The sequence below is a fragment of the Garra rufa genome, chromosome 11 (assembly GCF_049309525.1).
Source record: "Garra rufa chromosome 11, GarRuf1.0, whole genome shotgun sequence".
Classification (NCBI taxonomy): domain Eukaryota; kingdom Metazoa; phylum Chordata; class Actinopteri; order Cypriniformes; family Cyprinidae; genus Garra; species Garra rufa.
The window spans coordinates 45,537,853-45,555,482 of NC_133371.1; the positions used below are offsets into that span (position 1 = coordinate 45,537,853).

General features: G+C 32.8%; 1 protein-coding gene across 1 annotated transcript in view; it reads left to right on the plus strand.

Annotated features, from left to right (window-relative positions):
- LOC141345388 (transcription initiation factor TFIID subunit 4) overlaps positions 1-17,630 on the plus strand; it is a 123,937-nt gene that overhangs the window by 3,357 nt on the left and 102,950 nt on the right. Inside the window, exons 2-9 of the mRNA XM_073850242.1 lie at positions 934-1,044; positions 3,149-3,292; positions 5,879-6,001; positions 7,859-7,948; positions 9,636-9,785; positions 11,655-11,732; positions 13,588-13,663; positions 15,477-15,591. Of these exons, the coding sequence (XP_073706343.1) occupies positions 934-1,044; positions 3,149-3,292; positions 5,879-6,001; positions 7,859-7,948; positions 9,636-9,785; positions 11,655-11,732; positions 13,588-13,663; positions 15,477-15,591 (887 nt within the window). The remainder of the gene's footprint in view (positions 1-933; positions 1,045-3,148; positions 3,293-5,878; positions 6,002-7,858; positions 7,949-9,635; positions 9,786-11,654; positions 11,733-13,587; positions 13,664-15,476; positions 15,592-17,630) is intronic.

Consider the following 17,630-nt stretch of genomic DNA (forward strand, 5'->3'; position numbering starts at 1 on the left):
AATATTTATAATTATCTCACATAATTTAAACATTTGAAAACTAAGAAATTATTTAATAAGAAATTATATATTCAATATATTTATGGAAATATATGATATTTAAAGAAATAATTTCCTAAAAAAACAATGACATTTTGGCCAACTTCAAGACCTTCATCAGACATCATATATTTTCGCATATTGTATTTTATTTTATTTTACATTCATATATTTAGAATTATTGTACAAATTTTGAATCTTTCAATATATACAGTAGTCAGCATTTAAAGTGTATCCAAAAAGTTGTTTTGGTTGTGGGAACACTTTGATGAAAGGTTTTGATCCACATCAAATGTTGACATATTAATTGTAGAATAATTATACATCATGTCGGTTTCCAGATAGCAAACAGGGGATAGATTTAAAATGAACTGAAGTTCAAAGAAAACCATGCAAGTGTAGTTTTAAACAAGAAAAAGAAAAAGTTTGCCAAGCAAGTTGAATAAGGCTTTGGCTTGAATGTTTTATAGGCCTTTACAGACAGATTTTTGGAACAAGGTGTGAGAACATGGCATTTCACAGAATGTATTAACTGTTTAAATGCTTTTTTTTTAATTATTGGGGGCGTAATAGTTGCATCCTGAAAAAGTTCTGGATGATTTATGCACTTTACAGCTCAAATGAAGTATTTAAGATGCACATCTCTCTATAATGTATTGCCTCAAAAATGTCCACTACAAGCTATAAATCAACTCTTTCAAAGCTTCATAAAGTTACTCATCCAGTGACTAGTTGTTCATCAGAGGTGCTTATAGTTTCTAGCTGTTATCTTATAAATGTGACGCTGGAAGTCTGGATTCTGTGACTCGTCCTTTCTTCTGTGATGCTGCTCTCAATCTGCTTTCTTCTTCCTTTCTTTCTTTTCTCTTTCTCTTGCTCCTCTCCTCTCTGCAGTCTCCTGTTAGCGCTCAGGCGATTCGTCCCGCTCCTGCGGCTCAAACTAAACTGGTCCAGTCTAGTTCACCGAGCGCCGCGGCCCAGACCAGCACCGCAGTCGGCCCCGCTGTGAGCATCTGCCCTGTCCTGTTACTCTCTCTCTCTTTCGCTCTGTTTTCCACTCATCAGCATCAGTTGTTCTTATGTTTATGTAAGCATTAAGATGGTAGAAATGCCAGCTGTGTCTGACCATAGAGTTTCAGAGGAGATTCTGCATTACAGCAGGTTTAAAATGCTGTGTTAAAATTCAGATTTAATGTTAAAAATGAAACGCGTGAGGCAGTGCAATATATTCAGAATATTGTCACAAATTATTAATAAAATTGTCGTATTCTGTTAACACAGTAGTTCTCAACTAGGGGGCCTCAGTAAACTTCCAAGGGGCCTCAAGATGACTTAAAATGATTTAAAATAAGAAAAAAACAAGTTTTGAAATAATCTAAAACAACTGAAAATCCAGATATAAACTAATATTTTATTTTAATTTATTTGGTTTCTTCAGTCACTATCATTTTATGTAAGAGCTAGGATTCACACAGTCTTGGAAAACCTGAATATATGAGGGAATTTAGTGTGATTCAGTGTTATTGTTGTTAACTAAAACTAAAAGAACAACCATAAAAAAAAACAAAATTTTTGTTACTTGAAATAAAATAAATGATAATATAATTAACATTATTATTATTATAAATAAAATTATAATATATATAATATAAAAATAAAATATTACATAATACAATATTTTAGGAAATAGGAAAAGTAAAAAAATAAAAAAATAAATAAAATAAAATAAAATAAAATAAAATTTGTAGACCTGGAAATGTCATATAAATAAAACAAAATAAAATAAATGATACTGATAATACTAAAACAACACTTGTGTGATTTGTAGACCTGGAAAAGTCGTAGAAAAAATAAATACAAATACATTTTTATAATTGATGTACATTTTTCAAGCTCTGAAATAGTTTAGTGAGCAGAAATTGCTGTTTCAGTAAAATCATTTAAAAAATGTCTGGATGTATGTCAAGTAAAATGTAAAATAAAATATATTTTTCTGATTTTAGTAGTTATTATATTTTAGTATTTCAATAATACTAAAACAACTCTTGATTTGTAGACCTAGAAAAGTCATTCAAAAATTGTGCATTTCTATGGAAAAGTCATAGAAATATAAAATAAAATAAAATAATAAAATACTATTTTATTGTGTTAGTAGGTAATATATTTTAGTATTTCAATGATACAAATGATATTAAATGATACTAAAACAACACTTGAGTGATTTGTAGACCAGGAAAAGTCATAGAAATAATAAATTAAATACAATTTTTAGATACTAAATAAACTAAAACAACACTTGTTTGTAGACCTGAAAAAGTCACATAAATAAAATAAAATACATTTTATTATTTCAGTAGTTAATATATTTTAGTATTTCACTGATACTAATAATACTAAATGATACTAAAATAACACTTGTGTGATTTGTAAACCTGGAAAAGTCATAGAAATAATAAAATAAAAAACATTTGAATAATTAATGTAAAATATTAGTTAAGTCAAACCATATAAAATCACAAAGGTTGATTTCTTGAATTAATTATAATTATTTGATTTGATTATTTAGATATATTGCCACTGCTAGTTTCTACAACTAAAAATGTTTAAAAATGAGCTTCTTTGTCATTTCAGCAGAAGTACCAGAAATGTTGTAATTTTTTTTTTCTGGTCAGTATTTGTTGTGATCACTGTACGGACTGATCAACAACCAAATCTGCTTTATAATCAGATGTGTTTGGAGTCTTATGTGCATTTAAACAACTCCTATACTCTATAAAGTCATGTTTAATTAGATTTCCTACATAAAGACAAAGAGCAGACAGTAAAAACTCATCATGGCTGCAAGAGATGAAGAGTGAGCGCCTCAGGATCAAACCAAGAGAACTGTGAGTCGTCAGGTGCAGCGATCACGTGCTCTGAGTTCTTCTCCTCCTCCATCTGTCTCTCTCTCTCTCTCTCTCTCTCTCTCGGCTCCTGTCGTCCCGCGCTCTCTCGGGACACGCGATGTGACAGGGCGCGCTGTGGCCGTCTCTCCTGTTCTCTGTGGCCTTGCTGGCAGGCAGACGTCAGCTTGTGTTTATCTCCGTGTCTCTGCTCCTTCCTCCTCTAGAAGGCCCCCGTGGCAGCCGCCGTGGCAGTGACAGCTCCCCAGCAGGTCCAGCCGGCCTTGGGCCCCCAGGGGCCCCTCACTCAGATGCCACTGGCCCCGCAGAGCGCAGCCGCCCCGGCCCCCGGAGCTCCGGTTGTCTCCCAGGTCTGTGTGCCCTCTCGTATCGAAGCCCGCAAGTTTCTCGCTCTCTTTATCTATTCTTTTTCTCAGCTCAAGTGAGTGACTGTTGGACCCCTCAAGCTTCCCTGGTTAACTGTCAGGACTTGGTTAAGCTCCATCCGAACCACACACACACACACACACACACACACACAGCTGCCAGCACGTTCATGCATAGACAAACAAACACACATGTGGGAATGCCAGCCTATTGACATCTGGGCATCACATCTGCATGCAAACACAGACATGTATGTTCACATAAACTACCATTCTTTTTTTTAATTCTGTGATTAAACATACATTAAAAATTTTAAATATTTTTTACAATTTAAAATAACTGTTTTTATGTGAATATATTATAAAATGTAATTTATTTCTGTGATCAAAGTTGAATATTCAGCATTATTACTCCAGTCTTCTGTCACATGATCCTTCAGAAATCATTCTAATATGCTGATTTGCTGCTCAAGAAACATTTCTGATTATTATCAATGTTAAAAACTGTTGTCCTGCACAATATCTTTGTGGAAACTGTGATACATTTTTCCTTTCAGGGTTGAAATAGAAATCATTTATGACATTTTAAATATCTTTACTGTAACTTTTAATCAATTTAATGCATCCTTGCTGAATAAAAGTATTAATTTATAAAAAAAAAAGATTCTACTGACCCAAAACTTTTATATATCCAGTTGAATCTCACACCTGAAAAGAACAGGTACAGGTTAATTCAAAATAAAAAATAAACACACACACACACACACACACACACACACACACACACACACACACACACACACACACATATATATATATATATATATATAATATTTAATATCTCACAATTCTGACTTTATAACACACAATTGCGAGTTTATATCACAATTGTAAAAAATAGTCTTAATTGTGACTTTGTACCTTGCAATTCTGACTTAATAACACACAATTGTGAGTTTATATTACAATTATGAAAAAATAGTCAGAATTGTGACTATATCTTGCGATTTCGACTTCATAAGTTGCAATTGCGAATTTATATCTCATAATTCTGACTTTATTTCTCAGAATTGCTAGTTTTTTTTTCAGAATTGCAAACTTTATATCTCACAATTCTGACTTTATAACACAATTGCGAGTTCATATCACAATTCTGAAAAAAAGTCAGAATTGTGACTTTACATCTCCCAATTCTGAATTTTGTACCTTGCAATTCTGACTTTATAAGTTGCAACTGCTAGTTTCTATCACAGAATTCTGACTTTATTACTCAGAATTCCAAGTTTATTTCTCAGATTTGCCAGTTTATATCTCACAATTTAGATTTTATAACTCATAATTGCCAGTTTATATCTCATAATTTTGACTTTATAACTCACAATTGCAAGCTTATACCTCAGAATTTTGACTTTATTTCTCAGAATTGAAAATGTTATCTTGCAATTCTGACTTTATAACACAATTGTAAGTTCATATCACAATTCTGAGAAAAAAGTCAGAATTGTGACTTTATATCTCCCAATTCTGACTTTATAAGTTTCGCAACTTATAAAGTCAGAATTGGGAGATATAAAGTCAGTCTGTGAGTTTATATCTCAGAATTCTGACTTTATTACTCAGAATTGCAAGTTTATTTCTCAGAATTGCAAATTTTATATCTCCCAATTCTGACTTTATAAGTTGCAACTGTGAGTTTATTTCTCAGAATTCTAACTTTATTACTCAGAATTGCAAGTTTATTTCTCAGAATTGCCAGTTTATATCTCACAATTTTGACTTTATAACTCACAATTGCTAGTTTATTTCTCTGCAAATTTTATATCTCGCAGTTCTGACTTTATTACTTGCAATTGCGAGTTTATATCTCAGAATTCTGACTTTATAAGTTGCAATTGCGAGTTTATTTCTCAGAGTTGCCAGTTTATTTAACAGAATTGCAAGTTTATATCTCACAATTCTGAGAATTGTGAGTTTGTATCATGCAATTTGGAAAGAAAGTCAAAATTGCGAGTTGCAACTACCTTTTTCTATTTTTTATTTAGTGGCGGAAACAGGCTTCCATAGGATCCTCTGTAGTAAAAAAAACTGGATGTTAAATGTGTTTACTGGTCATGAAATAATGCCACGCTTCATTTTATTTCTGATTTTGTGGTGGAATGTGGCCTGGAAATGTTTGCATGTAATTCACCACCCATTCATTAATAGTATTTGAGTTGAGTGTCGACATCAGTCTGTGTGAGCTTAACACGCCATCAGCCTTAAAAAAGACTTTTGATTGACACATTCTCTAACCTCAGATGATTGACAGCTTTGTAGCATTTAAATGGAATTTAGAGGATTTCATTAAAATACTTTATTTACCCGTGAGCGACGATGGCTGATTATGGCAACAAAAGCACAACAGAGCGCCTGTGTGAGTCAGAACCGGATAAACTGTTTACTAACACGAGCAGCCGTCCAAATCAAGACACACGCTTCGGCTCGGCCTGCGATGTGTCATTATGAGGCACCGATCTGATGTCTGATTCCACATGTCGTTAAAACTAATGAAGCATCTCACTCTCTCATCAGGAGATGCAGGAGAACGTGAAGAAGTGCAAGAACTTCTTGGCGACGCTGATCAAGTTGGCGTCCCATAATTCCCCTTCCCCAGAGACGTCTCGAAACGTGAAAGCGCTGGTGCAGGATTTACTGGTACGTCTGATGCTTTTGATCCAGAAACATCTGAATTTGTAAATCATTAGTGTGTAGAATGTTCCCTTTTTTCTTTTAAAGTTATCATGAAAAGCCTATTTTTACATCCTGAATATTACACCGCCCCGCATCATGTTTACTGAATGAAATCAAATACTTGTTTATTAGTCATTTTGAGGCACTGATTCCAAAAATAGTGCCTGATTTGATCTAAACATTACACTTTCTTACAAATAAGGTGCATTTGCTTTCAACATCCATTTGTGTGGTAACGCAGTCTTGTATTTTCCCTTTATTAGTAGAAAAACTGCAACAAACATATGATTCTCGTCTGACTCTGAGCCAGATTACAACCATTTGATCAATTTTTTCATGCGTAAATGATTCTGAACACATTATGTTATGCCTGCTGCATCTGTGTGTGTTTTATGGCATCCACACCTTGACAGAAAATATAGATTTTGTAAAAAAAAAATATTTATAAAGCTTTCTTTGACATGATATGGAGTATTTGAACATATTTTCCGCTCATCTGCAGATTGTAAATTAAAGAAATACATTTTTTAAATCTATTTAATTACACAAAATGGCAATTAATTAATCGAATGAATTGCAAACTAAGCACACATCAAATTTGACTCAGAAATTAAATCCAAAAGATAATTTAAATTAAGTTAAACTCATTAAGTTATGTGTTAAATGAGAAAAGCATCAAATAGACTTTACAAAAAGTAACTTTAGAAAGAAATATTTTCATTTCTAATTTTTGGGTGAACTGTCCCTTTGATTAGTCTTTTTTATTAATATGGATTTAAATTTTTTTTTTTTTTAGCATTTTATTAATATGGAAATATGAAATTAGTTCTTACGGAATGATACTCTAAATAAGAATCTATTTTTTATTAATATGAAATAATTTTTTATGAAATGATACTCTAAGAGTTGGCAGCAAATAGTAAGTCATGAGTGTTGTATGTGATGGAAAGTTGATATATTTTTGAACACAAATAAGTAAGTAAGTAAGTAAATAAATAAATGAATAAATTAATAAAAATAAACAAATAAATAAATAAATAATTACAAATATTCATTTCCATTTTGTGAAAAAACCGTATGCGATGGAAAGTTGATATTTTTAAACACAAATAAATAAATAAATGCAAATCTTCATTCCTATTTTGTGAAAAACTGTACCGTATGTGATGGAAAATTTATATTTTTGAACGTAAATAAATAAATACCTAAATAAATAAATTATTACAAATATTTATTCCTATTTTGTGAAAAAACTGTATGTGATGGAAAGTTGATATTTTTGAACATAAATAAATAAATAAATAAATAAATACCTAAATAAATAAATAATTACAAATTTGCATTTCTATTTTGTAAAAAACACACTGTATGTGATGGAAAGTTTATATTTTTTTGAACAGAAATAAATAAATACCTAAATAAATAAATATAAAGCTTCATTCTTATTTTGTAAAAAAAAAACTGTATGTGATGGAAAGTTAATATTTTTGAACAGAAATAAATACTTAAATAAATAAATAATTACAAATCTTCCTTCTTATTTTGTGAAAAAACTGTATGTGATGGGAAAGTTGATATTTTTAACTCAGCATCGTCAAATTAGCTATTATATTAGTCCTTTTTTTATTTTTTTATTTTTTTTTTTTTTACAATTTTTAAGCTGCAGAGCTGTGCTTTGAAAATTAATCTGACTCATGTAAGGTCAAAGGTTAATTCGTTTTCATCCTGCACTAATCATCTCCTCTTCCTATGGTTTGCATGTGTTTTTTTCTCTCTATACACGTTCATATCCATCTGAACATCTGCTGTCGCTCCTCTCAGGACGCGAAGATCGATCCGGAGGAGTTCACCAGCCGGCTACAATCCGAGCTGAAGTCGTCTCCGCAGCCGTACCTGGTCCCTTTCCTGAAGGTACGTTAACACGTGCGCATCCTCCTCCTCTGACGCTGCTCGCGTTCCTCGCGGTCAGTAGCCGGCAGACGTGTCCAGCCAGGCGCAATACGTGTCACATCCTGCCCGGTCCGAACTGGCACGCCAATGCGGCCGCGCTGTCATGCGACGTTAGTTCGCTTACGTCAAAATCCTCCAGAAATAGACATCGGCAGCCTGCGGGGTCCTCACGGGGCCTGGGATCTCAGCGAGATGTCTTTGATTACTGAGGTTAATGATCTTTGTCGGACCGTTCGGCCTCTATGAGAAAAAATGACAGTTCATACATTGGAAATGGAGTGTACATTATTCCAAAGTTAAAGTTGGTTTTCTGATGTTTTTGGTCTCTACTAGTAGAGTATTTGTAATATGTGACCCTGGACCACAAAACCAGTCTTAAGTCGCTGGGGTATATTTGTAGCAATAGCCAAAAATACATTGTATGGGTCAAAATGATCAAATTTTATGCCAAAAATCATTAGGATATTATGTAAAGATAATGTTACATTCAAGTATTTTGTAAATTTCCTACCATAAATATAATTTGGACAACTTTAAAGGTGATTTTCTCAATATTTTTTCTATTATTATTATTTTTTGCACCCTTAGATTCCAGATTTTCAAATAGTTTTAACTCAGGCCAGATATTGTCCTATGAAAACAAACCATACTTCAATGGAAACCCTATTTATTCAGATGCTGTATAAATCTCAGTCAGTTAAAAAACATTGACCCTTATGACTGGTTTTGTGGTATACAAGTGATGCTGAAATGGAGAAAAACTCATTTTAATAAAATGGACTTAAAAGATATGAACTGTAACTGAAATATGCAGACACAAACAGTTAAAATAACACTTAATTATGTAATTGGGATGATTTCCATCTGAAAGAACTCATGGTATCGAAGCAAAATGAATAGGCCCAAATCTCAATGTTAGGGTTAGGGTGAATGAAAAAAATGAAAAACAATGGTTTTACCTGCAGCGTCTTGTTTTAAATGTACAGAAATGATATGAATGAACAAAATAATTGCCTCAAGTCAGTTAAATTATTGAAAAATGGCTGCCTGACCACCTCAGGTGTGCTTTATTTTTCATTAACTCAATGGCTTCTCATTAATTATTCCTTATGTAGTGCCAGTATACTAGAAAACCACAAAACCAGTCTTAAGTAGCACAGATATATTTGTAGCAATAGCCAAAAATCTATTGTATGGGTCAAAATTATTGATTCTTCTTTTATGCCAAAAATCATTAGGATATTAAGTAAAGATCATGTTCCATGAAGATATTTTGTAAATTTCCTATTATAAATATATCAAAGCTTAATTTTTGATTGGTAATATGCATTGCTAAGAACTTCATTTGGACAACTTTAAAGATGATTTTCTCAATATTTAGATTTTTTGCACCCTCAGATTTCAGATTTTCAAATAGTATCTCGGCCAACTATTGTCCTATCCTAACAAACCATATAATGGAAAGCTTATTTATTCAGATGATGTATAAATCTTATGACTGGTTTTGTGGCCAAGGGTCACATATTTGATTTTAAATACTCGACTTAGCAACTGATTCTAAATTGGAATCAACTCTGTTCTGGCCTTTAATGCATACTTTGGGACTAACTCCGTTTGTGTGCATGTCTTTGTGTGTGTGTGTTTGCAGAAAAGTCTCCCTGCGTTGCGTCTGTCTCTCCTGAACAGCCAGCAGTCTCTCATTCAGCCTCCGCAGCCCAACAAAACCAGCGTGACGCCGGTCCAGACGGGTGTGAGTGTGCGGCCACACCAGCCCAACAGCACCACCGTACTGCCACAAGTATGTGCTGACCTCTCATCTTCCCAAATATGCTTCACTTTTCACTTTTCAATTCATAACGTTGAGCAGAAACAACAGTATCTGAATGGTATCTGAAATCTAACATTTGATACGCTTATTTAAAGAAGCAGCTTTAAATACATTCTTAAAGACATTTAAAGCTGCTTCTTTAAAGGGTCAATTTTGTTAAGTCGAGTTTTATACATAATCTGAAAGCTGAATAAATAAGCTTTCCATTGATGTAGGTTTGTTTGGATAGGTCAATATTTGGCTGAAATACTAAAAAAAAAAAAAAAAATCAAAATATTGAGAAAATTGCCTTTAAAGTTGTCCAAATGAAATTCTTAGCAATGCTTATTACTAGGCAAGGCAAGGCAAGTTTATTTATATAGCACATTTCATACACAATGGTAATTCAAAGTGCTGTACATAAAAGGAATTAAAATCATAATAGCATAAAAATCATACAAATTTATAATAATCACAACAATAAAAACAAAATTTAAGAACATTTAAGATGATTAAAAAAAATGATTTAAAATTAATTAATACAGTAAAATGATTATACATAAAATAATGCAATCTGTTCGGACGTAGCACAGTGCTCATTCAATAAATGCACAACTGAACAGATGAGTTTTGAGTCTGCATTTAAATGTGGCTAATGTATTAGCACATCTGATCTCTTCTACTAATCAAAAATCAAGTTTTCATATATTATTATATATACAGTAGGAAGTTTACAAAATATCTTCATGGAACATGGTCTTAATATCCTAATGATATTTGGCATAAAATAGAAATTGATAATTTTGACCCATACAAACAATTATTGGCTATTGCTACAAATCTACCCGTGCTACTTAAGACTGGTTTTGTGGTACAGGGTCACATTTCTATAGTAAGTATGTAGTATTTTATAGTATTTATTAATATTTTGAATTCTTTTTTATTTATAATTTATAAAAATATACCCATGTGACTGGCATCTGACGTATTAAAAGATGCATTGTAAACACCATATAAAATACATCTTCCAGATGAATAATGCACACATCAGATCGATGTTCCTGCAGTGTACATCTTGCTCTTATATGAATAAAAGAGTTTAATGTACTATGTGACTGTAATGTTTACAACTTAAAACTCCTGCTTCAGTCACCTAGAAATTTATAAAAACTAATTAGTCTCATTCTGAAATCATAATCACAGCCATGACCTTACTAACAGATGACCATCCATATTTGCATATCATATTTATTTAGAAGCTTGCTAAGGCTATTGTTACTCATTTAAATGCAAAGTAAATGTTTTTTTTTTTTCAAATTAAATGTCAAGTGTACCTGGCAATGACTGTTTAATTGATATATTACATTTTTTAAAATTATTTTATGAATTTTAAATCATCTCTCCTGCTCACCGAGGCTTTTATTTGATGATAAATACAGTAAAAAGGTGAAATATTATTTCAATTTAAAAAACAGTTTTCTGTGTGAATATCTGTTCAAATGTAATTTATTTCTGTGATCAAATCTGAATTTTCAGCACTAGTCTTCAGTGTCACATGATCCTTCAGAATTCATTCTAATATGCTGATTTGCTTTTTCATTTTATTTCTCAGAATTCACAGATATTTAGAAAGTTCAAAAGAACAGCATTTTAATGCTTTTATCAATTGAATGCATCCTTGCTGTAAACTAATTTCTTACTGACCCACAACTTTTGCCCAGTAGTTTATATTGGATATCTTCAAAAGGCTGAAAAAGCTCTCGTCCAGCCCTATGTGTGACATATGTTCACAGGATTGAATATTGACTGAGAGTTAGTTTCATCCTGTAGTACCTGAGTTTGTGTCCTGTACCCGTTCAGAGGTTTTCCGTGCCTCCCCGAGGTTTGTTGGCTCTGAGCTCTAATGTAGCGACAGTGTGTCCAGGCACAAGAAAACAAGTCAGAGAAATATGCAGGTGGAGGGAAAGTGGAATGGATGGATGGGATTTGCTCAGGGCAGCACTGAGGGACTCACGGGGGGATGGAAGCGCCTCTATTAGTGTTGTTCCTGTTTTTTGCCCCTCTCCTCACTTTGTCACTACCTTGTTTTCTTCCTCTCTCTCTCTATTGTGCTCGGCAAAATTCAGCCTGCGTGTTTCAAGCCACACCTAGATGTACATTTTATTAACACCCAAATTCATCTCCATGAAAACATGGTGTAATTACTTCAAACTATGTGACTTACAGTGATGTGAAAAAGTGTTGGTCCCCTTAATGATTCTTTTTTTTATTTTTTTGCATGTTTGTCACACTTTTATGTTTCAGATCATCAAATTTAAATATTAATCAAAGATAACACAAGTAAACACAACATGCAGTTTTTAAATGAAGGGTTTTTTGAAGAAGGGAAAAAAAATCTAAACCCACAAGGCCCTGTGTAAAAAGCTGTTGGCCCTGTGTAACCCCCGTTAAAACATAACTGTGGTTTATCACACCTGAGTTCAGTTTCTCTAGCCACAGCCAGGCCTGATTACTGCCACACCTGTTTGCAATCAAGGAATCACTTAAATAGGACCTGCCTGACAAAGTGAAGTAGACCAAAAGATCCTCAAAAGCTACACATCATGTTGAGATCCAAAGAAATTCAGGAACAAATGAGAAAGAAAGCAATTGAGATCTATCAGTCTGGAAAAGGTTATAAAGCCATTTTTAAAGCTTTGGGAACCACAGCGAGAGCCATTATCCACAAATGGAGAAACAGTGGTGAACCTTCCCAGGAGTGGCCGGCCGAACAAAATGACCCCAAGAGCGAAGCGATGACTCATCTAAGAGGTCACAAAAGACCCCACAACAACATCTAAAGAACTGTAAGCCTCTCTTGCCTCAGTTAAGGTTCATGACTCCACCATAAGAAAGAGACTTGCCTTCATGGCAGAGTTCCAAGACGAAAACCGCTGCTGAGCAAAAAGAACATAAAGGCTCGTCTGAGTTTTGCCAGAACACATCTTGATGATCCCCAAGACTTTTGGGAAAATACAGAAAGAGAACATCATACTAACAGTAAAATCTGGTGGTGGTAGCGTGACAGTCTGGGGCTGTTTTGCTGGATCTGGACCTGGAAGACTTGCTGTGATAAATGGAACCATGAATTCTGCTGTCTACCAAAAACTCCTGAAGGACAATATCCGCACTGTAAAAAGGTGATCCAAAACACACCAGCAAATCCACCTCTGAATGGCTGAAGAAAAACAAAATGAAGACTTTGGAGTGGCCTCGTCAAAGTCCTGACCTGAATCCTATTGAGATGCTGTGGCATGACCTTAAAAAGGTGGTTCATGCTCGAAAACCCTCCAATGTGGCTGAATTACAACAATACTTCCAAGATGAGTGAGTGAGTGAGTGGGCCAAAATTCCTGCACAGCGCTGTAACAGACTCATTGCAAGTTATGGCAAACGCTTGATTGCAGTTGTTCCTGCTAAGGGTGGCTAACCAGTTATTAACCTTAGGGGGCAAACACTTTCACACAGGGCCTTGTGGGTTTAGATTTAGTTTTCCCTTCATATTAAAAAAACTTCATTCAAAAACTGCATGTTTACTTGTGTTATTTCTGATTAATATTTAAATATGTTTGATGATCTGAAATATTAAAGTGTGACAAACATGCAAAAAAAATAAAATAAAAAATCAGGAAGGGGGCCAACAATTTTTCACACCACACTGTAAATATATTTTATAGACAAAACTGACTGATTGACTCACTGTGAGACTGATCAGATATCAATATAAACAGGAGTGAATTTTGTGTGTTTGTAGGGTATCAAGAGGGCAGCGGGTCCTGGCAGTCAGATCCGGATGCCCGTGGTCATCACACAGACGGTGCGAGCAACAGGTGAGCGAACTCCTGAGACGCACAACACAACACAACACAACACAACACAACACATAGATGACCTTTAAAACTGCCAATCAGTTATTTATTCATTCATTCATTTATGAGCTTCACATACATGATCTCACACACATACAGGTGTGCGCATACAGATTTGAGTCCTTCTGTTCCTGTCCATCTTTGTCTGATCTGTTATATTTTAGCCCTTAAAGTGGATTTTCAGGGGGAAAGTTTCTAAAAATAACGTCTTCTGTAGCTGTGGGCTAAGAACATGCCTCTTAAAATCACGTTCAAATGCACCCTGGCAGTCACTGTGTGTGTGTGTCGACACATTGAGGAGTGTATAGAGACAGACAGAGAGAAAAATATAAAAAAACAGAGAGATGCATGTAGACAAAAGCAGAGAATCAGTAAAAATGGCATCTCGTCCTGCTGTTTCTCTTTTTCTGTGCTTTTCATGAAAACTGTCAAGAATTTGCCCACTTTTTATTTCATCATAAAGTCAAATTGGAAAAAATGACAAAGTATTATTCATTGTTAATCTCTTTGGGAACACTTTACTTGAAGCTTTTATATATAATGCATTAATTATGCCTTGTAATGCACCTTATAATATTTGTAACCACAGTCATAATACGTATCGATTCAGTGTATAATGCATTAAAACATGACAAACAACCAATTTCAGATGTTACAATGAATTTGCAAATATTCTAAAGCATTTTAACTTGAGTCTCAATTATTTATACAATGAATACCTATATAATGCATTAATGCAAAAAGTTTTCAAGTAAAGTATTGCCATGCATTTTGATTTATTATTGATTATTATTTTATTTTTTGTTTTTATTTGAAAGAAACTGAAGCGTGTGTCCTGTGTGACAATATTTCTGTGAGAATTACAGACATTACCCGATAGATTTCAATGAAGATATTGCAAAAAAATCGTATTTTCTGTAATGTAAATATTTTATATCATTGATTTTAAATACATATATGATCAAATCAATAATTTATAGTTTAATTTATAGATTCATGTTCATTTATGTGATTTTATTTATAGATTTATTCATTTTTATGGCTTTTATTTTTGCTAAATTAATTTAATACAGTTAATACTGTAAAAATAAAGTATTATATTAATGAGAATCTATAACAAGAAAAAAGTGAGTTACAAAAAACTATCCAGAGATGCTACAGTAATGAGGCTTTTGTAGTCAAATATGACCCTGAACCACAAAACCAGTCAAGGGTAAATTTTTTTTTAAATTAAGGAATACATTTTTAATTTGTAAAATAATAAATTAATAATAAATAAGCTTCCCATTGATGTGTGGTTTGTTAGGATAGGACAATATTTGGCTGAGATGCAACTATTTGAAAGTCTGGAATCTGAGGGTGCAAAAAAAATTAAAAATGGAGAAAATCGCCTTTTAAAGTTGTCCAAATTAAGTTCTTAGCAATGCATACTGTATTACTAATCAAAAATTAAGTTTTGATATATTTACAGTAGGAAATGTAGAAAATATCTTCATGGAACATGATCTTTACTTACTATCCCAACGAAAAATTGCTACAAATATACCCATGCCACTTAAGACTGGTTTTGTGGTCCAGGGTCACAAAATGTGTTTAATTGTCAAGAAAATAATGTCACAATGCAGATCTTTTTTTCTAAAACAGGCTTTATTGCAAAATATGATATCTTAGTGTGAAATGTTTCTGAGCTGAGCTGGTTGAGCTCCAGACAGCGTCAGGTTTAAAATAAATAGGTGTGCAAGTTCATGATAATGCTGTCTTGTCTTTTTCCCAGGTACTTTAGGGAAGCCTGCGGCTATCCAGACGGGCAAAAGCCCTGCGGGCGTCACCATACAGCTCTCAGGAAACCAGAAAAACAAGCCGAATGACCCGGGGGGAGGCTCCTTCAGGTATGGGGATGTGAGCTGTAGTACCGGCCGCTGGCACATGGGGGCAGCGTTTCACCAGCCTGCTCCTCATGACTGCAGGCCACTCTCTCAGCAAGGGCCGACCGCTGGCTCTCTTCCGCCTTATGCTTTCTTTTCTCTCTTGTTTGCTCGAAACTGTCACTCTAAACATCAGCGAGACCGAACACATGAGAGAGCTTAACATGAATTAGTTCATGGCTTTAGCGTCCGGTATACCGGGCGTTGCTTTTTCCTTTTATTTAATCTGTGTGGTAATTTCAAAACAAGCTAAACATCTTAAAATTACATAGCATTATAGTAATTACAATATTCTATATGTAAAATTTGCTTATATGTATAAATATGTATATTCTGTTCTTTAGAATATATATATATATATATATATATATATATATATATATTCTAAAGAACAGAATATACATATTTATACATATAAACAAATTTTACATATTTTTTCCTCACATTTCACTTTTTATATATAGATTCTACTTTTTTTATTCATGTTCTGTTTATATTGTTTACATATATTTAGAATCTAAATTAACATTTATAGATATTTAAATATATTTAACTATTATTATATATAATAAAATTATATACTTATTTCACTTTTTTCATATATATTTTTTTAATATTTTATATAATTAATATTTTTTGCTTTGTTTTTTTAATTTTTTTATTTTTTTATTTATTATTATTTAATATTTTTTTGTATTTCATTTACCAAAAATAATTTATTAATAATTAATTTTTTTGGTCAACAATAACAATACTATTTTATTTTTTATATTTTTTATATATATATATATATATATATATAATATATATATATATATATATATATAATGCTTTTATAAATATGACCAATTATTAATTGGGACAAAATCGAATTTAAAGTCGCTATCCTGATGCAACATGATGCAGTCTTCCAAAACAGCTTGTTTTGGCCAGATTTGCATGAATCCTAATGACCAATTTCATACTTTTGAGAGTCAGTGCTGGTTGAACTTGATTGGAATCAGTTGTGAATCACGTGAGCAGCACTATTTGCGTGTCACAGTAAGTTGCTGCCTATGTAGGGTGCTTGATTTCAGGATAAGAAGGTGAGTGGCTATGTAGAGTGTGGTCAGTGAGGGTTTGCAAGAGAGCTGTTGTGTTTTGTGTGTGTGTCACAGGTCACAGAGTTCAGCGCTCTCTCTCTCTGCCCAGGGCTTGAGCCTCAGGCGCTGATTGATAAACCAATAAATCTTTAGCAGTGTAGCTAATTAAGCTGTCAGGTTTGCTTGGTACTGACGACCCTTTACCCCACGGCGTGTTTCGTGACCATGATGATTGTGATTGGCTCTCCACTCATCGGGTAACACCAGATTCAGCTGGAAGCTGTCTTTTAGTTTAGTTTAGTTAATGCAGAAAAGATTCCCATTTGGCATGCAGACTTGTTATTATTAGTGACGTTCACTATTGCTTTTGATCATATTGAACAACACTAACACTAAGTGTTACATTTTGGCACACGACTTGTCCCGTACTCTGTATATCAGTGTTATTTTAGTATTTTTTATATACTATTATAGTATGTAGGAATATATTTAAAAAGCTTTTTTTATATCTTTAATGTATTAATATTATAATATTATTTTAATAATATTATTTTAAAATTAAATGTAATGAAATATAGTTTACTGTATTTAAACTTAATTAAAAAAAACTATATATTTAGATATAATGCTAAACATGTTTAAGTAATACAATTTAAACAAAATAAAAACTAATAAAAAATGTACATTTTAACTAAAATTAAAATGCAAACTGAAAATACTAATATTATTTTAGTTTTTGTCATTTTGCTTTTTATTTTATATTTAATTTACAAGGCAACTATTGTAATTTCTAAGTTATTTAAATACATTTTTTATCATATATTTATATTTTATTTCAGTTTTTAATTTCATTTCATTTATTAATTGTTTTAGTTTTAGTTAACAGTAACTACACTCTTTTGTATATATTTGAATATTTTG